This window comes from Rattus norvegicus, chromosome 5, assembly GCF_021556685.1.
Source record: "Rattus norvegicus strain SHRSP/BbbUtx chromosome 5, alternate assembly SHRSP_T2T, whole genome shotgun sequence".
NCBI classification, from domain to species: domain Eukaryota; kingdom Metazoa; phylum Chordata; class Mammalia; order Rodentia; family Muridae; genus Rattus; species Rattus norvegicus.
In genome coordinates, this window is record NC_141538.1 from 140,462,931 (window position 1) to 140,487,159 (window position 24,229).

Sequence of the window (24,229 nt, forward strand, 5' to 3'; positions counted from 1 at the left end):
ACTTACTTGGTGAGACCATTGGTTTTATCAACTCTAGCAGATCGAGAATCACCCCGGGGAGAATGAGTGTGTGTACTTGTGAATGTCTTTCAGAACTCTCCAACCCCTCCCCACTTTGAGCAGAGAGACCTCAGACAGGGTTGAGCACTACGGTTGGTAACTCCATGTAGCTGAACTGTACTAATACAGCTCGTTTGGTTTGGCTTTTCGAGTCAGGGTCTCACACTCCTAGACGGACCTGGCATTTACTATGGAAACCCAGGCTGGCCTCAAACTTCTGGTGGTCATGCTGCCTCCCTTCTCTGGTGTCGGGGTTACCGTGGAAGCTGCATTCACTTCTTCTGAGTGGGTGTGCATGTGAGTGGCCATATACGACCGTGTAAGAGTGGAGATCAGAGGACAACTGTGGGAGTCAGTTCTCCTTCCACCGCGGGGTCCCAGATATTGAACTCCAGCCGTCAGGGTTGGAGGCGGGGACTTTTACCCGTTGAGCCGACTCACCAGCCTATAACGTTGTTTTACCTACGTTTACAATCTTTTCCTATTTATTAAAGGCGATATTGACTTTTCTGCTTATAGTAGCAACATAATTTCTATTTAAAATAATTCATTTAAGTTGAAAGTGTCAATTTAAAGAAAATAATGGACAGGAGACTGGGGTTTGGCAGAAATCACCAATGTGGTACACTAATGTGTGGAGAATGCAGAATTGTGGTGGGGGCGGGGAGTCAGAGATGTGGACCTTTTCCCTCCGGAATCTTGGAAGTTGTCTCTTCCATCTGCCTGGACACATTGAAGGTTTCTCCTGCTGTGTTGGCCTGCCTTCCTCTGCATGTTCTGTGTTCAGGCTTTCCTCCCCTTCCTCCCCTTCCTCCTCCTCCTCTTCCTCCTCTTCCTCTTCCCTTTCCTCCCTTTCTTTCTGTTTGGTGGTGCTGGGGATCAAACCCAGGCCTTCTTCATACATGCTTACTCTCTGAGCTACCCCACAAGCCCTGGCCTGGGCTGTTCCTTGGTTTGGTGTGGGGAGTTTTGTTTTTTGTTTTGGAGGGATGGTTATGCTTTGAGACTCTTGCAGTGATCTCCTGCAGACAGGAGAATTTGTGTGTGGTCCTCAAAACCTGCTTGAAAGGGCCTGTTGGTATTGAGATGTCTGGATGGGGCCAGGGGAGACTTCCATTCTGGACCAGGACTTGGGATAGTGTGGTAGGAATGGCTCTAACATCATGATCCTCCCGTCTCCATACACAGCACTGACTTCGGAGCTCCCCAGGAGCCTGGAGTCCCAGGCTGCAGTGAGGCTCTGGGAGTTAAAGGCAAGGGAAGTAGTCCTCAGAGCTTTGCATCCCAGAGCTTGAAGCCATACGACAACAAAGCTAAGGGGCTTCGAATTCTCCAGGGTCCCCATTTCCCAACTCCTTCTACACACCTCTTTGTGCCTGTTTGTCCCTGGAGGCTGGACTGCAGCGAACAAGAACACCTCAGAAACTAGGTATCTCCACAGGGCTCAAGTCCAGTGTAGAGACTGCAGAAGGGAAGGAGGAAAAGAGAGGGGTCTGTCTGTGTCCTGCCTGCATTGTCACATTCACAGCTTGTGTACCTTGCCCTGGGCACCAGGAAAGTGGGAACCTGGGCAGAGTGTAGGTGTGTGCTGTATATCCATGGTGAGAAGGGGTCACCGTCAAGACATATTTTGTGTGTGTGTGTGTGTGTGTTTGTGTGTGTGTGTTTGTGTGTGTGTGTCTGTGTGTATGTTCTAGCACATATGTGTTAATATAATGTATCTGTAGTTCACTGACCCTCATGTGATATGCCTCAGGGTCTCTGAGGGAGTTTTCATGAGTCATTTGAGTGTGTGTGTGTGTGTGTGTGTGTGTGTGTGTGTGTGTACGTGTGCGCGCACACTCGCACATGCAGATCTAATGGATGCGGTGTGTATGTGGGTCTGTGGTCATTGCATCTCTGATGTTTGTAATGTGTGTCAGTGATGCACAATGATGTGTGTCTGTGCACGTGTTTGTGCGCCATGAATGCTTGCACTTTATGCCTGAGTGCCCTGTTCCGGTAGCTTGCATGCTGGGTGTGGTTGTGCTTAATGTTTGTGTATGTGACCTTCTTTGAACAGTGTCTTTCTAGCTCGGGTGACGATGGATGTCTGTTTCACAGGCCTGGAAGAGACCTGGGGATGAAGGAGGAGAGGCTGTTTCTGTCTGTGGCCTGGTCAGCTGAAGCTATGCTGGATATGAGAGGAAGGTCCCCAGGGTGGGCAGTGGGCACAGTGGCGGCGCCTTCCGGCTTGGTGCAGGGCTGGTAACTGGAGCCCCTTCCCTCCATGAAATATTGATCAGCTTGGAAGGCGGCCCTGACCAGGGGAGGGGCAGGCAAGAGTGCACGCTGGCCGCTGTCCTTGGTGCTGCCGCCGCCGCCCGGCTGAGCCTCTTTGCTCAAGAGGGAGCCAGCTGAGAGAAAAGCTTTGAGCCTAACACCATTAGCAGTCCCTCTGCCCCCTGATGAGTTTACCTGTCTCTGCCAGGACACCCTATAGGTGTTTTCACCCCTTCTAGGAAGGGGGAGCGTGGGAAGCAGGTGAGTGTCTTACTGAGACAGGTATCTTTCAGGGCGTTTGCCCCAGGGTTGGTCCTAGTTTACACATTTGTCTGTATTGCCTGTAGTCCTCACTGGACTGCTAGTAGTACCCTTGCCTATTCTCACAGGGTCCTGGGGACGATAAATGATGTGCTTACCTGCTGTGAGACAGAGCCAAACACCTATTTCCTGGGAGTGGCCATGTAGGCATACTTCACATGTGCTCATGGGTACAGAAATTGTTTTTTCAGTGCTGGGCTGAGATGGGTTAAGTGTTTGGGAGTCCCATGGCCCCTGGAATCCTACTGCAGCCCAGGCCTTCCCCAGCATATCAGACCCTTCCCTGCCACTCCAAATTCTACCTTTCCTGTTATATATGGTGGTACCCAACTGTAATCCTAGAAGTTTGGGTAAAAAGGTTGCAAGGCCAGCCCTATCTATATAGCAGGGTCTTACCCATCTAATCAATTTATCAATTAGCACCCCGCTTTGGCTTCTCCTGCTTCTGAGACAGACCTCTCTGTGGTTTCTTCACAGTGAGGTGGTATAGCATTGTCTATCTATATTCTCAAGGCATCTTCTCTGAGTTTACCTAATTTTTTTAATGCCTTTAATCCCAGCACTCTGGAGGCAGAGGCAGTCAGATCTCTGAGTTTTAGGCCAGCCTGGTAAGACAGAGTGAGTTTCAGGGCTATGTAGAGAAACCCTATCTCAAAACGAAACAAAATAAAAATCAACCAGACAACAGCAGAAGAGAGACAAGGCCTCACTCTGCAGCACACACTGACCTTGAACTCATGGGGTTCCTTATGCCTCAGGCTTCCAAATGTTGGAATTGCAGGCCTGGACCACCATGCCCATCTTCTCCGACTTTGAACTGCCCGTTGTCCCTCTGTAGGTCTTCTCATGCCTTTCGCTGTGGGTCACACCTCTTACCCTGTCCTCATCTATACTTTCCTCTGAGCATCCCACTTGCTTTCTAACCCTGCTTCCTCTCTGGGAGCACACCCAGGCCTGCCCACTCACGTAGGTCTCCTGAGCTCAGCGGATCTGCATCCTGCCCAGTGCCTCCTGTATCTATAAACTGCAGTGTTGGTCTAGGCTCCTTGTGACTCATTTTCCCCTTTGGCCAGGTTTATCCTCAGGGACCTCAGGCTCTGCTGATGGCACCTTACATCTCCATCCTCCCATAAATCAGCACAGGTTCCATTTACTCCCTTCTCCAAAACGTGTTCCTTCACCCCTCTAGTGACTCCCGAGCCCCATCCCTGACTCATGCCTACCCTTTTCCCTTGTGCAGGGCAGCAGTACAGGCCTTCCAGCCTGTCTGGAGCAGCTCAGCTTCTTTCAGATTCTTCACTCAGTGCCAGATTGATGTCTGGAAAGCATGGTGCTTAGATCTTGTTAGATTTCACTCCTACGGGATTAAAAGACATGCTTCTTAGCGCCACAGCCAGGGCCCTCATTGACTGCTTGCAAGCGCTTTTTTCAGTCCCCTCTGCCACGTTGCCTTCTCCCCTGGTATGCTCTGCTTTTGAGCCTCTGAACATGCCTGTTCTGTGGAGCATTCCAGTGCATCCCACCGTTTTCCTGTGCAGTGGCCTCTGTCTTCCCATGCCCACCTGCTTTCTGCTCTGCTCCATACGTCTCCTTGATACTGTCTCTGGTTCTCCCCATCCTGCAATGTTCTTTAGTTTTACAGAACACCCAGAGTTTTCCCTTGGCATCTCAGGTCCATGAGTCCTGAGTCCACGGTCCACAGGCCAGTAGCAAGCTGATAGAAAAAAAAATACAGAATTCAGGCTCTGTCTGTGAGCCCTAGAGCCAGAATTGCATTTCAGCACGATCTCTAGGTGACGTGTCTTCCTCTGAGCCTGAGAAACACTGGTTCTTTGGGTATACGGTTCGTATTGGTGCGTGGCCTATTGCCAGGATATGGGAGGATAATCTCCGATGCCAAGTTTAGCACCATCAGGTGACGGCTGCCATGTTGGCCAGGGTCCACAGTCTATGGTGGAGGAGTGGATAGTGGAGATGGCCAAGAAGATTGCGTGGCCTTCCCACCTGGAATCTCTACCCTCCCAGGCCCCTGGGCTCCAGCTCTGTAACCCTGCAGAAAGGACTCTGGCAACCCAAGGAGGAATCGATTAATCAATAGAAAGCAGTCATCAAGCATGTAGCAGAACTTGTCCCCGTCTCAGAACACACATGGGTGGAAATGTCTGCTACTTTAGCATATGTTTTGGAAAGGAAAATATTTATTGTTTTTCTTTTATTATAACATTAATGCAGTTTCTAAAGTAGTAGCTTTAGAAAACACAATATGTCACATGAAGAAAATACAACTGACTCATGGATCCTCTCTCCACCAGCGTTCATTTAGTGCTTTGGGTTGCCATTCATTCTTTCAATAAATATTTACAGAGCCCTGCAATAGTTGCCAGACCCGTGCCAGGTACTGGGGGTTTGAGGTGGAGAACACAGTTCCTGTTTTTAAGCATCTCACAGCCTGAGGCTGGATATGGAAGACAGGCACTGAACAAGTTACAGACTGCAGGATATTCGTTTCTCAGGGCTGCCGAGACAAAATAGCACAAGTAAGACAGCTCGGAGCAGCCTGGACCTGTTCTCCCACAGCTCTGGAGGTTGAGAATTGGAAATCAAGGTGTCTGACAGGTCGATTCCTGGTGGCTACTGACAATCTTTGGCTTGTTGACTCCAGTCTGGACTTATATGCCGTTCTTCCTTTGCCTCTGTTCAGTGCTGTCTTCCCGCAGGGGACACAAGCTGGAATAGAGACAACCCCACCTCCACCGCCTTTCAGGATGACTTTAATCACATCACAAAGATCACATTTTCAGTCAAGGCCACACTCAAGGTACAGGGCCTCAGGACTTTAACCCATAATGTTCAAGGACTGAACAGAGTTCTGGAGCAGCAAGAGAGGACTGACGTTGCCCTGGAAGATTGCTAGGAATGATGATCTTCAAAGGGAGACTGAGAGAAGAGTAGGAATCAGGTAGGCAAGGGTGGAGGCAGACAGTCATGCAGTTCTTGGAACATGGCAGTAGGGGAAAGCTGTAGAAGAGTGTCCCAGGTAAACAGAGGAGACACAGTGGTACTTGTGAAGAATGAAAAGAAGTTAGTATGATCCTACTACAGAAGAGGGCAAGAAGCCAGGATGTAGTGGGACCTATGGGGGCCGGGGGAGGGGGGAATCAGGGACTGACATCAGGGCCAGGGGAAGGGTATGAGACAGACAGAAGGGTATGGGGTCAGACAAAGGGTTGGGTTTCTTCTTGTGTAAAGACCATCTCTTTCTGTGACTGACCATCCTGCAGACTGAGTTGCTGTAAGTTGCTGGTTCTGAGGGGACACATAGAGCCATGTCCTCAGGAGTCCCCTGGCTGGGAGAAAGTACATGTTAGCTCTGAGCCTGGAAGGAAGCAGAAGGTGGCTCTTGCTTTCCATATACCTGCTCCTCCCGCTCAGAGTCTGCTGGACCTGTGAGGACACAGCCCCAGGACAGAGGGAGGCATGTGATCACTCCACCCTGCATTACTGTGAAGGCTGTGATTGAGGATGTGTCCGGGGCCTGGGTGGTGCTCTGAGGCGAGAGACTCAGACGATGGGGAAACATAGATCTCTCAGGAACATATTTTCAGAGCTCTGCTTTCCGGGACTGTCTGGAGCCTGGTGCCTCCCAGCATAGGAAGGCCTATGGGTCTCAGCTCATCCTTTCTCACACCCTCACAGGGCTGTTCCTTTTCTGTGTGTGATGGGAGAGTGCCCTAACCCTACCCAAAGCTGCCTGAAACTGCCTCGAGTTGGCTGGGTGGGCCAGTCTGGGTGGAGGAGAAGTGGGTCAGCTGGTAGCCATGGTGATAGCAGCTGCTCCCTGCCAGCCTTCCCATCTCTTTACCACAAACCTCACGGATGAGCTTCTTTGTCCGGTCTAGCAGAGATGGGGCCAGGAGAATGGGATTGGGGGTTGGAGAGTGTTTGAGTGTGTATGTGTTCATGTAAGAGCCTGCTCCAAGCTTATGTGTGGGCCTCAGCCTAGGGAGCCAGGCTTGGGATAAGGCATGTCTTGCTTTCCTGCCAATGGAAGCAAGGGGCTTTGCTGTTGCTCCTCTGACTAGGCAGGGCCAAGGGGAGGAGACACTGCATGTGACTGTATGAGGTTTGTACACAGACTCTGAATAACTGTGTGGCCACTTCTGTGTGTCTTTGTGTGGGTGCGCATCTCGGTTGGGGCGTGTGCATATCCGTGAACACATGTGTTTCTGTCTCTAAAACGTGGGTAGGTAGCAGCTTTATAGGTCCATATGATGCTATCACACTTGAGATGAAATGAGGTGTGCACTCTCTCTCTGTCTCTCTCTCTCTCTGTCTCTCCCTCTCTCTCTCTCTGTCTGTCTCTGTCTCTGTCTGTCTCTGTCTCTCTCTGTCTCTCTGTCTCTGTCTCTGTCTCTCTCTCTCTCTCTGTGTATGTGTGTGTGTGCGTGTGTGTGTTGAGAGTGTTGCCTTGAAAGTCAGAGGTCTCCACATTAGGAGATTAGGTGAGGTCCGCTCTCCACCCTGGCAGCCTGTGCTTTCTTGGACTAGCCTGCCTCCCCACCACATACCAACCCTGTCACCCTCCCACTGCGCCTCCCTCTGAACAGGCTACACATGGGGTGGGAACGAACGCGGGGAAAGTGCTCGCCATGTTCCAGGCCCTGTCATTCACAGTAAGCAGGTAACTGCCCAGCTGGGCAGCGAGCGCGCGCGGACCAATCTTGTTTTGTAACCTTTTATCTAACGCTCCCAGAGCAGAGCACACGTGGCCATCCCACTTTAGGGAAGAGGAGCCATGTGCTGGGGGTTGGAGATAGAAACTCTCTAACTCTGCTTATGGGTGGCAGGCCTGCCTAGTTCCTGAGCACATGGTTTTTGTTTTGTTTTGGTTTTGTTTGGTCCCCCTGCATCAGCTCCTGTTGACCCACCTGACCCATAACTCAGCTGGGAAAGCTGGTAGGTCCAGATGGTCATCAGATTCTTCTTAGGAGACATGAAGAGCTGGGGACTCTGGATGCCTTTCTCAGGGTTAGGAGTGCCTCCCACCTTGACTGCTGGTTATGGCAGTGAATCTGTGGCAGTGGCTCTCAGCCTGAGGGTCTGGACCTTCTCACGGGGGTCATCAGAAAATACAGATGCTTACTTACGATTCATTACAGTAGCAGCGTCACAGTTATGAAGTAGCAATGGAATAGTCTTACGGTTGGGGGTCAGCACAGCATGAGGAACTGTGTTACAGGGCTGCCACATTAGGAAGGCTGAGAAGCACTGGTCTGAGGGGATAAACAGATGCTAGGGATGTACTGAGGGCACATGGAGGATGGGGCCCAGAGCTCTTGTGCAGTCTGGCCTGCAGGAGTCCTTCATGTATTAGAGACTGTGTAGTGGCATCTGCCTGTCATCCCACACTTAGGATGTGGAGGCAGAAGGATCAGAGTTCAAGGTTATCCTTAACTATACTGAGTTGGAAGTCAGCCCGAGCTACTTGAGCCTGTGTCTCTAAACCAGATGGAGCTGTGAGTTCGAGGCCTTGAAAAACAAAACAAACAAACAAAAAGCAAAACAAGAGGAAGAAATTAAACCAGGAAACTGGAAGTATTTGCTCAGGATCTCACAGTTGCCTTCAGCATCTGTTTCCCTCCAGCAGCTGCTAGAATTCCCTAGGGACAGAACCCTTAACTTCTTTCTTTTTGTGCTCCATTCTGTTTCTCTGCAGATCCTGTCATCACATTGCTTCCCCCTGGAAGCCTGCCCTGATTGCCTTTACCTTCTTCTCTGAAAATCGGTGTCTCAACAGAAGTGAAGCTCTGTGCAGACTTGGGGCTGTGCTGTTGAGAGAGCACAGCCCCTTGTGATGCGGAGCGTCACACGCAGACTCAGCAACTCGGTGAGTTTACCTCTCCATCTGGGGGGGAGGGACGGACAGACAGATGGACGGACGGACAGACAGGTGATGGGAATCAGGGCTTTAGAAGAAGGGTTGGAGGACAGCCTTGGATGTGTCTCTTTTCCATTCCAGGCCTTGGTCTCCCTATCCGATATTGAAAGGGTGGAGTATTGGGGTACACCAGTTTGGGCTCAGGGGCTGCTCTCCTGAGCTGGCACTGGAGCACTGTATTGAGGGCCTTCTGAGGTCTGTCCGGCCTCTGGGAACAAGGTGGACTATTGATGCCTGCTGTGGTAGTGGGGAAAGGTGAATGAGTTTCAGTCGTTTGCAGTCCTTTCCTGCATAGTGGTACAGGTACTCTGGGGTGAGTGAGGTCCCTGGGTCTCCATGTTGTGAGAGTGGATGGTAAGTTCATCTTGAGCTTTGGGGTGCTCCATTGATTGCCAAAGAAAGCTGCAGGGGCTTGGTTGGGCCTTCAGAGCCGCTCCAGGAGTTGTGGAGTCCCTGGGGTAGCAGGATGCCAGGTAGAGGTTCAGCTCCCAGGGCAGAAAAGGAAGCACTAAGCCCATTCCTGGGTATCTCCATCAGAACCACATCCTCTGCTGCTATGTAGCCGGTGGGCATCATAGCAGAACACTGCCGAGAGAGGTCTTTGCAATTCACGGAGCCCACAAGAGGATTACAACCTTGAGGTGTCATGACTGGGCAGGGGAGAGCCCGCCTGCACAAGCAGGGGAATGCCAGGTGTGATCTCCATGGAAGGGATGTAGTTCATTCGGCGATCATTGAGGCCATCAGTTTGCAACATGCTACGCTCTGGGTTCTATTAGGGCCTCATTATACCCTGGGTCTACCGCCTTCCCTTCCAAATCCTTGAGATCTGACTCAGGGTTGCAGTGTGACAGACTAACTACTTCTGGGGCCCGGTGTGATTGGCTCCTGAGTCTCTGGCTTCCCTGCAGAGAGGACTTAGAGACAGGTTATCGTTGCCACCTTCCCCCATGGCTCCTTGTTTTGAGACAGAGTCTGATGTAGCCCAGGCTGGTTCTGAACTCATGGAACTACGGATAACCTTGAACTCCTGATCCTCTTGTCTCTACATCCCAAGGGCTGAGGTTACAGGTGTCCCAGCTAGACAAACACTCTGCCAGCTGAGTTCTTTCCTGCGCCTGCCCCTGCAGCATGTAGTCTCACACTCAGTTCCCTCAATGAAAGGACCGCCCCAGAGCCCCTGATGTGACACCCTCCATTTAACACAAAGATGAAGAGACCAAGAAAGAAGAACACTTCTGACCCACATCCCGATGCCCAGCCCTTCCAGGGTTCTGTAGTAAGACTTGTGCCCATGACCTCAGGCCTAGCCCTTTGTGTCTGCCTCCTCCTGCCTTCTTGAGGGGTCGCCTAGGCAGTCATCGGCACTTCAGATGGATGCTTGAGATGACGCCATGGCTCTTTATGGTGGAGCCCTGGATGTCAGTCAGCCTCTTGGTCTGTTTATTATTCATGAGGAAACACGAGCTCCCAGGTTGGCACAGTCTGGAATTCTGTCCCTTCTCGCCCCTTGAGTGTCCTGGAGGCTCACCAGGGAAGTGTTTGCTTTTCTACCTATAATCTAGGATTTCTGCCCCTTAAATGCTCGGCTCCGGGAGCTTGAACTTTCTCAGCACAGTTACTTTCCTTGCAGTTTTTTCCAAGAGACCAGAGGCTCTGGTGGAGGGAGCTGGCGGGATGGGCCTGTGCCTTTGGATGAGGTCTGGGTGGAGGGGGAGTGGCTGCTGGGCACTTAGGCCTCTCTATAGATGCAGGAGACCCAGGTTCTAACCCAAGCCTTGCCACTTCCTAGCAGAGTGGGACAAGCTGTTCTGCTTCTCTGAGGCTCGTCTGCCACGAAGAGATAACGAGGCATCTCTCAGAAATCCTGTAGTGGGCAAATTAGACTCACACGGTGGCACAGTCGCAGCATCAGATAAGGCCTGTCCCATCTTCCACCAGAAGACTGTACAAATACCCCCAAACCCACGCAGACTGGCACAAGAACTGGAAACTAAACAGAAGAGATCACCGCAGGCCACAGAGACTTTCCGTTGGCTCTAAGGCTGATGGGGGATAGAGAAATACAACCCCAGACTCTGTAGCACCACCGAGGAAAGCAGTCCCCACAGCCCCGAAGCTGGCAGAAGGAGGCCTTGACTCACCCCTCATCTTCAGCCTTAGTTCACTGAGTGGGTTGGCAGGAGCCATGTGACGGAGGAATGGTAGCTGTCCTCAGCAGCGTTGGGACTGGCTTCCTCAGCAGCCAGAAAAAAGCACCTCCCCTTTCCACCTTCACTTCCCCTCCTCTTTTCTACGCCCCTTTGAAAATTCAGAGTCTCTCAAGCAAAGTGTCCTGACCCCTGGGATGCACAGCCAGCCCAGGAAGACTGGATGCCAACATAGAAGTGAGGTGGAGCAGAGAACAAAGAGGTGGCTTTCTAGCTCGGCCCAAGCACAGCCAACTAATGTGGCCTTGGACTCAACAGCCAAGTCATAGAGCCAGTGGTAACTGGGGACCCCACTTGTAAGGTCTGGAGAGAGGGTTAAGTAGGTAAAGGACTTGCTCTGCAAATATGAGGGCCTGAGTTGAGCTCGCCAGCTGGTCTAGCCAAATTACCGAACTCCGTGTACAGTAGAGACCCTGTCAAGGCTGGATGCCAGTCTGGCTTCCACACATACACATAAACACAAAGAGACCCCACCTCTGTGTAAGACAGGGCCACAACGCCTGCCATCCCCTCCCCCACAGTGTTCTCAGAGTCCTCTGTCCTCTTCCCTGGCTCTTACCGTAACCAGCATTAAATATTTAATGATATAATTAGTTATTTACTGTCTGTCTCCCCTCCTGGACTGGAGGTCTTGGGAGGGCAGGACCAAGTGGGCCTGGCTCACTGCAATACCCCTGGCACTCAGCCTTAGCCTTGGAATTTTAGGAAATTAAACATTTGTTGAATGCAGTTAATGAGGACAGTAAATTTTTATACTTTGGAAAGGGATTTGACAATATAGTCCAAGAATTTTTTTTTTCAAAGCCCTAATATCAGGCAGGATGCTTTTGGATATAATGGAGAACACTGATTCAAACTGGCTTAAGCCAGTTAGAGAACACATTCTTTCTGAGCTGAGTACCAGAGGACAGCAGGCTCCAGGTGTGACCTGATATTTTCTGCACTGTGAGCTGTGGTCCTCAGCGGCACTGGCTTCTGCCTGTGGTTGTGCCGGGTTGGGATGGGGATGGGTCAGGAGGGGGCGGGGCTCTACCATTCCTCAGGTGAATTGTTTGAGCAATGGTCAGATGTCTACTCCTGGAACAAATAACTTGCTGAGGAGAAAGCCAGTGGCCTTAAACGAATCAGTATTTGTCTCTGAAGCAACAGGCAGGGTAGCACTTGGCCAAAACCATTGTCTGCCAGCCAGCAGGGAGAGGGCTGGGTATTTCACAGCAGTCTCCTGCACTCCATCACCGCCAGTCTGTCCATTCCTAAGGCCATCAGCCGAACCTGCGTAGAAAGGCGTTCATCTCGGCCTTTGATTGTTTTGCTCGAGACGAGGTCTCGCGTAGCCCAGTCCGGTGACCTGCTCCTTCTGCCTCCACCTCCCCGGTGCTGGAATCACAGGCATGAAACACCACGCCTGGCTTCAGTCTCTTTTATTTAAAAGAGAGGAGAGAGAAATTTGGATCAGATTCAAGAGGAAACTGCATTGAGATATTTAAGTCAATTATGTGCCGTCTGTACAAGGGACGATTACAGTGGCATTGAAACATTTATACAAAGTGTTAATGACATTGGGAAATGCTTACGATACTTTGTGAGATGAAAAATACCAGGGCTGAAATGTGTATTTACAGCACGAGTCCAGTTCTTTTGTAAGAGCACGAAACGGAGCTGGATTAAATGCCCAGAGTGAGGCCTCTCGGCAGTATGGGGAGCTGGGACTCCACTTTAGACTTTTCTGGGCCAGCACCTTTTGGAAGGAGAAGCTGTTCCTCAGACTGCACAGACTTTTGTCCTTGTCCTTGTCACTTGATAGGAGAACAACCTGCCTGGGGACTGTTCTCTGAATTTTGCAAATACTTCCTAATTTAATCCTTACAGCTACCCTGAGAAGTAAAAGGGCTTTGATTTTTTTTTAATTTTATTTCACTGAGGGGTTTACTGAAATTCTAACACATTTGGTCACAAAGTCACCCAGCCTTTATATGGGAACCTTTAGTGTTCCAACCCAGCGTCAGTGTCTACTGCCAAATGGGCATCCGCTCCTCATCCATGCCAGGCACTAAAAGTTCCACTTTCTGTTCTCTAGGGACTTTGCCTATTTTATTTTATATATTAAGAAATTTTAAATTACATGTTTATTTAATGTGGGTGGCGGTATGTGCATGGCATAGTTAAGGTTAAAGGTCAACTTTTAGAGGTTGAAATTTCCTAGGACCTTGTAAGTTCCAGGGGTAGAACTGGGGTCAGGCTTGGCAGCAAGCACTGTACCCACGGAGCCACCTCACTGGCCTTGGTTTTGAGGTGGCAGCGCTGGGAGGTGGGGTGGGGTCACACCCCAGGCCTCAGACACAGTAGACAGGTGGCCCTGCCCTCATTTACGGAGTCAGTGGAAGACATTTGTTCATTTCATCCTTAGCACCTCAGAGAGGCCAAGTGATGACTCCCACAGCTGGTGGGGTTGCAATCCCACAGATGGTGGGGTTGCAGGAGAGTCTCGGGGCCTAATGTGGGATCCCTCTTTCTCCCACCCACCCTCAGAATTGCCTGAAGCCCTGCCATCCTGGGGACCATGTTTAACGGGGAGCCTGGTCCAGCCTCGGCTGGGGCCTCCAGGAATGTAGTGAGGAGCTCCAGCATCAGCGGTGAGATCTGTGGATCCCAGCAAGCCGGAGGCGGGGCCGGGACCACCACAGCCAAGAAACGGCGCAGCAGCCTGGGCGCCAAGATGGTGGCTATTGTCGGCTTGACCCAGTGGAGCAAAAGCACACTGCAGCTCCCCCAGCCTGGTGAGGGGTGTGGGCACAAAGAAATGGTGGGAGGAGTGGGGGTGGGAGGGGAGTGTGCTGTCGTTGAGTCCCTAGAGACTGAGAAGAGGTGCACACCCTGTGGGTGCCGTGTGGGCCGGTGTGTGTGATATGTTGTGGTTCTCACTAGCAGGCAGTAACAGCCCAGAGAGGAAAAGTCAGGTACTCCAGCCTGCACGTGCAGGTGGTGGAGTCCAGCCTCGAGCTCCAGTTGTCCTTCCTGTTTCCTGCACTTTACGTGCTGCTGCCTCCATGCACAGACGTGGACATGTATAAGAAACAGCCATGCTAAGGGACCCACACTTCTACAGACACACAACCTCCTGATCCTGTTCGTCCATTTCTCAGTCCCCTAAGGACAAATAGCCCACAAATACACGCACATAGTCATACACAGCTGTTGCAAAGTCACATGAGACAAACACATGGCTCGTGCCGTGACATACCCTGAGTGTTCATTTGCTCAGGCGTGCCCCTTACATTCCCAGGAAAGCATGGACCAGTCACTCATCACACCAGCCATGGTCACAGTAAACTCTAAAATATGGTTCTCTCAACAGACAAAAAGGCCCACATCACTTAGATATGTGTAGCCTGTGCCTCACAAAGCCACAGATATGCCTTAGCTGATACATCCTCATAGATAGGTGACATACATTCTCAGATGGCTGGCTACAGAACTCCAGTTATGTTCAGATTTAGGGGCACCCACCTTGTCTCACAGAGCCACATGTGGTCCCCACATCACAGCCAGCTCTCTCAACCCAGACCCCCTCAGTTTGTGGCACCGGTCCAGATACCAGCTGGCTTTGTTTTAAATCTCTTCTGGCTTATTTTGCTCAGAGTAACAACTTCCCCCAAAAACCTTCAAGTAGGCAGCTGGACGGGGGTGGGGAAGGGTAGAATGCTGGAGCATCCAGAGAGGACGTTCATCAAGACAGGGCTGGCATTTGGGGGTGCTTTTCCAGACCTTAAAATAGATCTTTACAAAGCCATCTTCAAGAACACAGGGGATGGTCTTTTCCAGTTCTCAGGGTCCCTTGTGGTTTCTGCTCAGGGAAAGGCTTGATAAGAAGTGGGTATTGGGGTTATTAGTGCCTTTGGCTGGGCAGTATAGGCTTGAGAGTAGGGAGCAGGGAGGTGAGGAGTTGGACTGGGACAAGGAAGGCTGGGATGAAACCAAGCTAAGGATTAAAATGAGGTCATGGAGGTGTTGAACCCCAGACGTCTGTGTCTGGTAGTATAAGCACAAGAATTCAGTTTCAGACTCAAAGACATCTCAGATTCAAAGTGATTCTGAGACAGTCTCTAAGGCCAAGGCAGAGCCTGAGTCACTGGGAGTCCTTGCAGAGATCTGCCGTGGCTTCAGACAGCTGCAGGCTGGGGTGGGAACAGATGGCAGGAAGACGTACTGTCTTGGGGAGAGACAATGATGCCAAGGCCTCTGGATACCTTGTTTTTGTGGTATGTAAGGGCACAACTGAGGGCTCAGGGGCTGGGGCTGGGGGAATTGCCCAGATGTTCTTCCAAGTGCAGGTCCCTGTGAATCATCTAATCACTGAATATCATAGCAGGAAGGGCCCTCGAGGTCATCCAGTCTGATGTACTTATTCATCTATGAGACTTCCAGAGCCTGAGAAGGCACGTCCCTGGGGAATGACCTCAGGCTGGCCTTTGTGGCCACACCCCATCATTTACTGGACGAACAGTTCAGGCACGCTGCTTCAGTTCTCTGAGCCTGCTGTTTGTCGAAGACATTAATATATGCTTTCAGAGCTCTCCAGTTCGGGGGGGGGGGTGGGGGGAGAAAGGTCTTGCAAACTCAGAAAGAAATCCTCCCACTGGCTTCGTTCCTGTTCAGCCTAGGCCCTGCTGAACCAGGGAATAAGATAGAAGTGCAGAGGTACACAGCCTCTTGTGACTGGCTCGTGGGAGACGCTCAGCAGTGTTGATACTTCTTTAAGGTTTATTTTTATTCTCTCTCTCTCTCTCTCTCTCTCTCTCTCTCTCTCTCTTTCTGTGTGTGTGTGTGTGTGTGTGTGTGTGTGTGTGCGCGCGCGCATGCGCGCGCGTGTGTCTGCGTGTGTACATCCATGCACATGCATGAATGCATGGACAGGCTTTGAGTATGCCAATGCTTCCAACTTCGAGCATCCTCCTGGGTGGGAGAATCACAAGTATGAGGCCACTCACTTCACCATGGATATTGACCCAGGAATTGCTGCTCTGGGAAAAGATCCCAGAAGGGGACCCCTGTTGCCCCAAGTGGAATGGCTTGATTCTCTGTAGAACTTGGCTGTGGGGAATCAGGAAGAATCCCTTTCTTGGGTCTAGCCTTTGGGGTTCTGGATCTTCTCTTGCAAGAACCCTAGCTCCCTAGTTCATGAGGGGCCACGCCTCATCCTGTTTGTTCCTTTGCCCCAGTTCACAACGTCTTGTCTGTAACACCAGCCCCTCTGGTCCCCTGTCTGTCTGCTCTCTTCTAGTTCATCACTGTGCTTCCCTAATATAGTCTCACCCTGTGCTTTAGAGGGCTAGTTGTGGCTCCATGGCTCTCTGTGGAACCTTCAAAAGTCACTTTCCAGTCAGGGCTGTTTCCTCTTCAGCAGAATGGAGCCAACAGGTTCTCTCTCCCAACTTCCTTTGAGATCTGTCAGTTATCTGAATTGTGGGAGGAATGAAGAGTGAGGAGTTTTGGGGTCCTAGGACCTAAGTAAAATCTGGCCCAACATTAATTAGGCTGAATCCACAGAGGGTCATGCTGGGCTAAAGCAACCCCCTTCTAAATATCCAGTACCAAGGACAGAGCTCTTCCTTCCTGAGCTGGCTGAGTTGTCACGGGCTTGGGACTTGTGGAAGATGCCAACAAGTGTAGCTGCAGGCCACGGCTGCCCCTCTTCTGTATGTTATGGCACAGAGAGAATGGCTCCTGGAAGCTTTCTCCAGGGAACACTGAATTACTGCAACCGTTTGGTCCAGTTTTCTAGAGGAAAGTACCATAGTCATTCCCTGGTTCAGCAGGGGCCTCGGCTGAACAGTAATCAAGCCAGTGGGAGGATTTCTCTCTGAGTTTACAAGACCTTTCCCCCTAGAACTGAGGATGAAGGAGTCTAATCTCTGCTGAGTCACAACTCCCAGAGAGGAAGCATTGGGAAAGGAGGGGGGTGGCATGTCAGCAGGCAGGCAGTCTGCGGGCCTCCTGGCTAGCCCCAGCTCGCTGGCATCAGAACCCCATCTCCTCGTTAGTGAAATGAGGGGCCTAGAGAAGTACATATCTCTGACCCTTCAGGAGTCCCCCACCCCGGGGTGCTTACTGGGTTGGGCAAGTCTTATCTAAGAAGGTAATTTCACTTCCAAATGGGTCAGAGCTTTCCCAGGCTCCAAAAGAGCGTGTGTTGAGGGGGTGAGGATGTGAGGGGGAGGCAGGGTGACTTTCAGCCCCCACGGCCATCTGTCTTCTAACTGGGATACAGGGGATTCGGCAGTTAGGAGTCAGGGACAGAGAGAGTCCCATGGTAGGTCACACTACATGGGTGGGTGGACATCATTATGTGTGGTGAGTAGATGGGCTTAATTCTAGATAGTAAAGATCACATATATACAACCTGTTTGACAGTGTACACTGTATCCATGCAAGACCTGGAGGGCCTATGTGGCTGTGTATGACATGATATCATACATGAAGTTATTATATTCACATACATGATAGTCAGCACTCCTGCGTGTTTGTGTAAGAGAAATATGTCCAAGCTAAAATGTGTGTGTGTGTATGTGTACGCATACCTGTGAGACAATGATTCCTGGATATGCTAGCTATTCTAGCTATCTAGACTAGATAGGCTACACTGAGTTTAGAAGCCATATTCCTTGGTACACTGTCCCCTGTTCTCATTGCCTCCCACCACTGCCCTGTCTGCTAGAATTTGCCCCCTTGGCCTTCTCTCATTCCATGGGGACTTCCTGAAGGGTAAGTGGGGCAGAATGGGAAGAATAGAGGCCTCCCCTTCCTAAGCTACAGACATGACCATTCCCTCCCCAGCTCCCCATTGGCTGACCTCAGGGATGCATGTGCCACTACTCTGCCCTAGGCACTCTGGCTGGCCACTCTGCTAACAATTTTCTTGGGCCTGTGACTGGTGGCATCAAATGGCCCCTTTGGTACAGTTCCTATCTGAGTGCCACTTCCCTCCCCATCGAGTTGCTCAGCAATCAAGCTTTTAGCAGGGGAGTCCCTGCAGAACCCCAGCCTGTCTTCCCCCAACCCTACCCGCGCCCAGGAGGAGAGCTGTCTAGAGGGACCTCACGGCAATGCTAAGGAGGTTGCCATGGAAACCCAGGCAGGCTGGTATGCTGCTCAGAGAGGGAAAGTGCCCTGTGTTTCCCGGCAGGCTGAGGAGGGGGCTGGGGCCCCTGAATAGAAGCTTCTGAGGCAGGGTAAGGGGTGGTTCTGCTGTGGACCTTCTCAAATCTAACCCCAGTCCTGGTCAGGCCAGCCACCCCACTCTGACCTCATGCTGCTCCCCTCTTGAGACTTACCTTGGGAAGACAAGTTTCAAATGGCCAGACTTCTAATGGAGCAGCAGAGAGGGGGCTTGGGGTCTGGTAGGATATCCAGAAGAGGGAAAGTAAGTCTGGAAATCCTAGAACAGACAGACTTTCCAGAAGTGAGAAGAAGCAACTCTTAAGTTTTGAGGTTCAGGATGACACAGAATAGGAAGGTGAGACGGGGGAGCCTGGTGGATGGTGAGGGCCCCAAGACTACAGGGCTCTTCCAGTCGTATTTCTGTTGGGGCACAGAGCATGTCCTGGGCAGCTTTGGGGTCAGCTCAGTGGTATCCCAGCCTCGGCAAGTCCCCACCTGCCTCTGCTCAGAGAATCACTCTTGGAGAAGCCTGGGCCATGTCTTGACCTTTGCCCCTCTCTCTCCTTGGGATGGGGACCCCAGAAGGGGCCACCAAGAAGCTGCGCAGCAACATTCGACGGAGCACAGAGACGGGCATTGCCGTGGAGATGCGGAGCCGTGTAACCCGCCAGGGCAGCCGGGAGTCTACCGATGGGAGCACCAACAGCAACAGCTCCGAGGGCACGTGCGTGCACCTACCCATTCGCTTTCCAGCCAGTTATCTGCATCCCTCCCCTCCCCCTCCCCTCCTCCTTCCTCCCCTGCTTCCCTTGCCCCCTCTCCTAGATCTCTGTCCCTGGGTTCCAGGGCTTTACCTTGCTCCCAACAGAACACCGCAGAGGCCCTGGGGCACATCTTTTGTTCTTTAATCTCTGGAAGGAACTCGCAGCCCCTGCTCCCATCACCCTCCCCCTCCGCTGAACACCATGCTCCAGAGGAAAGGAAACTGTGACCCTAGATTCCTTCTAAGCCTAAACCCATTTTCATGGCTTAGTTGTGTGAAATCTTTATAAATCACCTTGCTTGGAGATTAGAGAAGAAAATTGGACTAGATCCATGTTTTTAAAACTGTCACATCTTACCTTGTGACTCACAGGCAGGAAGTAAAAAAAATCACTGTAGTGGGTCAAAAGCAGCACTAGAGAAAGAAATAGATAATGCAGGTGTAGCCGGTGCCGAGGGTGGTGCGCCTGAGGAACGTGAGTTCTTTATCCAGGGCCCACGTAGGTCATGGTGGGCTGGGCCTGAGCAGGCTTTTTTTCTCTTTTTTTGCCCATTCGAGCTGCAATAAGCATTTGAAAGCCACTGCTTAGATAGACACAGGCCACAGATCTGTTTTACATTGGAGTGTGTGGATTCTTCGGCTGCCTTTTCATCAGGCCCCTATAATTTCCAGTCTCAGGATCCCCGGGCTTATTTAATACTCAGTTATTGTCTCTCACTGCTGTACAGAACCTTTGGCGTCCCTGTGGGATTGGCTCCCACACCTCCCACGGATCCCATAAAGGCACTGATACAATGTTTGCATACAACCTGTAGGCATCCCCCTGTATACATGGCGTCCTCCCCAGATCACTTGTGGTTCTCAGTAAACGCTGTGGAGATGCTTGCAAGACAGGTCACTGTATGGGTCAGGCTGGCCTCGAGTCCAGAATTCAGAATCCTCTTGCCTCTGCATCCTGAGTATCCTGGTATTCTAGGTGTCTACCCCAACTCCATGCCTAGACTGTATTGTTTAAGGAATGAGAGAAAAATCTGTGTGCTCAGTATGGACAACTCCGTCCTTCATATTCTGAGTCTGTGGTGGATTGAATCCACAGATGCAGAACCAATAGAGACAGATGGCCACCATACCTTCTAGCATGGAAATAAGTGCTATGATCATTAATACTTGCACTCTCCCTTAGTGAATATGTAACGCCAGTGCCCCCATGAACAAGAGAGGAAGCTGAGGTCCCTCTCTGAATGGCAGAGGCTCTTTACCCACAGGCACAATTCTTAAGTGGCGCCCAAGTCATTGTTTACACTAAGGTCATTTGATTCCATAACCTTTATTCTCAAAATCCACACTGTATACTATCACCACCACCACCACCCCAGTTCTGAGTTTTGAGTCTACATCTCTTTATTTCTTCTGAGGTCTCACTGTCATAAGAATGTGACACTAAGACTGGGCGTGGTGGTCACACCTATAAATCCAGCACACACAGGGTACATGTAACCCCTCAGCCCCCCCCCTCCACACACAGGGTACATGTACACCCACCCCCCAGTCTCACACAAAGAGCGGCACCAGGCTATTGTCGATCATGGCTAATGAAGACAGATGCCTTGAAACCTCTTCCTGGGTGGATGATAAGCCTTGTAGGAGAAATACAGGTTCTGCCCCACAAACCAATTGCTCCCTGCTTGTCACTGACCAGTGACAAACTCCACTCCAAACTGTCCAATAAGGATTCTTTTCTGACCCACCTTTCTTTTTTTCTTTTTTCTTTTTTCTTTTTTTTTTTTTTTTTGGTTCTTTTTTTTGGAGCTGGGGACCGAACCCAGGGCCTTGCGCTTCCTAGGCAAGCGCTCTACCACTGAGCTAAATCCCCAACCCCTCTGACCCACCTTTCATGGCCGTCACTAGGAGACCAGCATATTCTACTTCACTGTGGCCCCTAACAAAGCTGTCCTGTTGGCCATACCCGGAACCCCGGGGCCTGAGGAGGCAGCAGCAGCAGCAGCAGCAGCAACAGAACAGAAGCAAAAAGCTGTTGTCATTTGTTATCTCAAGTGCCCAGAACTTTTCCCTGTGCCAGCTGCCCAGCCCTCCCCTTACCCCAGTGAGCACTGTCATCTGCTGTGGACCAGGCCAGACTCTTCCCTCTTGCAAATGTCTATTTCATCTGTAAAAAACCAGATAATGGTTCCCACCACACAGACTGGTTGTAAGGATTAATGCTACCAGGCACGTGGAACGCTCGATGCACTGCTGGCAGCTGGCCAGCTTTCAATCACTGTCAGTTGTTCTTGTTACTATTTCCGGCCCCTCCCCTCCAGCCCTAGACCACCCACAATCACCTGCCATTCATCTCAGCCCCGTCTTTGGGTTATTTTGGTCTCTGCTGTCGTTTTGAGCACCACCTCACCTTATTGACTTGGATTTTAAGTTTCTTGTTTAAAAAAAAAGAAATCAAACCGGAGTTCTTGGAACTCACTCCAGACAGTGAGAGTCTCTCATTCTTGGCACTGGCATGATTTGTGAGGACGCACGTGTCCAGCAAAGCCTGCCTTCTAAGGCTCGCTTCAGAACTCTGGGGCTTGGCTGGGATGTAGCTCAGTTATGTTCGTCTGGCATGCATGAAGCTCTGGGGTCTGTCCCTAGCACTGCATACCCTGAACATGGTGGTACATACCTGTAATCCTAGGGGTCAACAGATGCAGGTGATTGGGAATTCAAGGTCATCCTTGGCTATGTCATGAGGGTGGGGGATACACAAGAACTCGTCTCAAAAAACAAGCAACAAACAAAACTGAGGCTTAAGGATTCAAATGCCTTAAACATCTTCATTATCGTCCTCAGTGACACCAAAGTATCTTTCTCCAAGCCAGACTTTGTGATATACTTGTTACTCAAGCGCTTGGGAGGATAAGGCAAGAGGATTGCATGTGTCTGAGGCCAGCCTAGGCTTCACAGTGAATTCTAGGTCAGCTGGAAGTACACTGTGGGGCTGTCTGAAACACACAGCCCGAAGCATTTTTTTTCTTCAATGTGCAGGAATGACAAATGTTCACTCCCGCTTAGAATGGTACAGTTACACTGTATAGAGGAGAAACTGAGACCCAAGACCCCAGGTGAAAGGCCTCTACATCCACCCAACCCCAGCCCACCTGCTACCTCACATGCCCTCTCTCCCTCTGCAGGTTTATTTTCCCCACACGGCTTGGAGCTGAAAGCCAGTTCAGTGACTTTCTGGATGGCCTGGGACCAGCCCAGATAGTGGGACGACAGACACTGGCCACACCCCCCATGGGTAAGTCTTGCTGAAGAAGGATAGGTGGGGTGGGGGAGGGGGAACAGCACAGTAGAAAGGAGGAACTCTGAGGCCCAGTGTGGCAGAGCCAAGGCAGCAGCAGCAGAGGCAGCAGCAGGTGTCTTCCTTGGGTGCCAGGAAGGACCACTGGCCAGCAGCAGCTTTTCCAGACTGTCTTATCCCTCCCTCAGTGCAGTCACCCACCCCTGCTGTGTGAACAGGGTCACAGTGTTGCCCATGTTGATTTACCTTCTCTAGCCTTCCTTGAGCTTCCGTTTCCTCACCCGGAAGATGGAATCAGTAATTCCTGCTTTAGTTCTGCAGTCCAACACTTCTTGCACTCCTGTTAGATACTTTGTATAAAGCATTTTAATGCTCTCCTTAGGAACTGTGGCTAATTGGACTGGCTCCTCCCGTCAGCCTCTGGCACCTAGGGACCTTTAGTAATTTTCTCATCTCTTCCTGGCAGCTAGGAAGTGCTCAAAGCCCACACTGGGTCCTCTTAGCAAATCTTTCCCCCAACCCTGCGCTTTCGGGTCCTGGCCAGGCAGGCTTTCCCATTAGTCTAACCTGATCCAGATGTCTCTACTCAGCCCGCTTCTGTTGGTGCTTGACCTTTGATCCTCAGCAGAAGCAGAAAATGGAGCTAGGATTCTATGCCAGGCTTCTTTGTGTGGTACTCCCCTTTCTTCTTCGAAAGAGGGGTCTCAAGGATGCTCAGAGAGTCAGGGTCCACTCTTCCAGCCCTGGGTATTAGATTTGCTTAATCCCAAGACTTTGCTTGGAACTAGAGCCTGCTCAATCCTAGGCCCTTCCCTGCACTCTGCGAAGTGCCAGCCTTAATAACGAACCCATCAGAACCTGGAATATTTTGTGTGTGGTGCCCCCTTGTGTCGCAGACCGGGAAAAACAAGCATACATTCATGGTTGGGCATGAGACCCTTTGGTCTTCTGGCCTAAGAGGTCAGGAACCACTGGAGTGAGAAGGACAAATTTCAGGGTATGTCTGACTGTGGTGAATTCCTGCCCCCAAAGTATCCAGGTACAGTAATAACACGATGACTGACTGAACTCAGTCTCACCCATTTAATTGGAGGGAGGAGGACCCAGATCAGGTCTATCTGAAGGGAGTTCCAAACACTACTGTCTAATTCTAAACTTTGCTCACCCGCGGAGAGCAAAGCTGAGAGTTCCTGGAAGACAGCATGACCGAATCCCTTGCCTTTTTTGGAGTGGGTTATGAGCTGTCTTCGCGCAGGGTGTGTAGACCTGCCCAGCTTGTTTTGCTAGGCAGGCTCATAGCTTAGCTTCTCTCTGCCAGGATACTCTTCTGGTATCTGTCTGACCTATACTAAGGAGACTGGCTGAGGGCTGTTGTGTACTCCATGCCCCAGACTGGCCTGTTCTATGGAGTGAGGCAGAAGCCCCTTGTCCACCATGCAAGGTCGAGAAATTGGCGGCCATTAGTTATGACATAAGCATGTGTTCCTTGAAGGTCATTCCCCCACAGACTATCACAGTGTTCCTCAGTCCATTTGAAGTGCTCTCCTGAGAGCTGTTTCAACATGTGCCGTTTTCGCTATCATATTCCCTTCCCGGGGCACTGCAGCACCCCCTGCAGACTGATGTTTCTTTTGCATCCTGCCAGCCTGCCCCATCTGACCTCACCTGGGCCTCCATTCTTTCCTTTGCAGGAGATGTGCACATTGCCATCATGGACCGGAGTGGCCAGCTGGAGGTAGAAGTGATTGAAGCTCGGGGCCTGACCCCCAAACCAGGCTCCAAATCCCTCCCAGGTGAGTCTGAGCAGCTGGGGGATATGAGGAAGGATTCTGGCAGGGATGGGGTGCTAGCCAGTCCTCGGCTCACCGGTAGCCTAAAGCAGTGGGAGGCTGGTGAGCCCTAGATGGGTCAGGAATGGGGCAAAGAGACTCAGTGGGCCATCTCTGTCTGCTGGGTTCACCAGCCAGCTTGACCACTCCCCACCAGGACCTCCTGGAGGGTGGAGACTAGGCAGGCTATGGCACCTCTCTCAGCCACACTCCTTCTTTTTCAGCCACCTATATCAAGGCTTACCTGCTGGAGAATGGGGCATGTGTGGCCAAGAAAAAGACAAAGGTGGCCAAGAAGACTTGTGATCCCTTGTACCAGCAAGCTTTGCTCTTTGATGAGGGGCCCCAAGGCAAGGTTCTACAGGTCAGTGTTTATAGGGCAGACTCTCA

The 24,229-nt window shown here is 51.1% G+C and overlaps 1 protein-coding gene across 2 annotated transcripts in view; it reads left to right on the forward strand.

The window, feature by feature from the left end:
* Positions 1 to 24,229, forward strand: part of Rims3 (regulating synaptic membrane exocytosis 3) — a 39,826-nt gene that overhangs the window by 8,581 nt on the left and 7,016 nt on the right. For both annotated transcript variants that reach the window (NM_022931.3, NM_001430103.1), the window contains 6 exon segments: positions 8,360 to 8,530; positions 13,321 to 13,568; positions 18,532 to 18,673; positions 21,898 to 22,007; positions 23,702 to 23,803; positions 24,064 to 24,203. In NM_022931.3, the coding sequence (NP_075220.2) occupies positions 13,352 to 13,568; positions 18,532 to 18,673; positions 21,898 to 22,007; positions 23,702 to 23,803; positions 24,064 to 24,203 (711 nt within the window). In that variant the 5' untranslated portion in view covers positions 8,360 to 8,530; positions 13,321 to 13,351.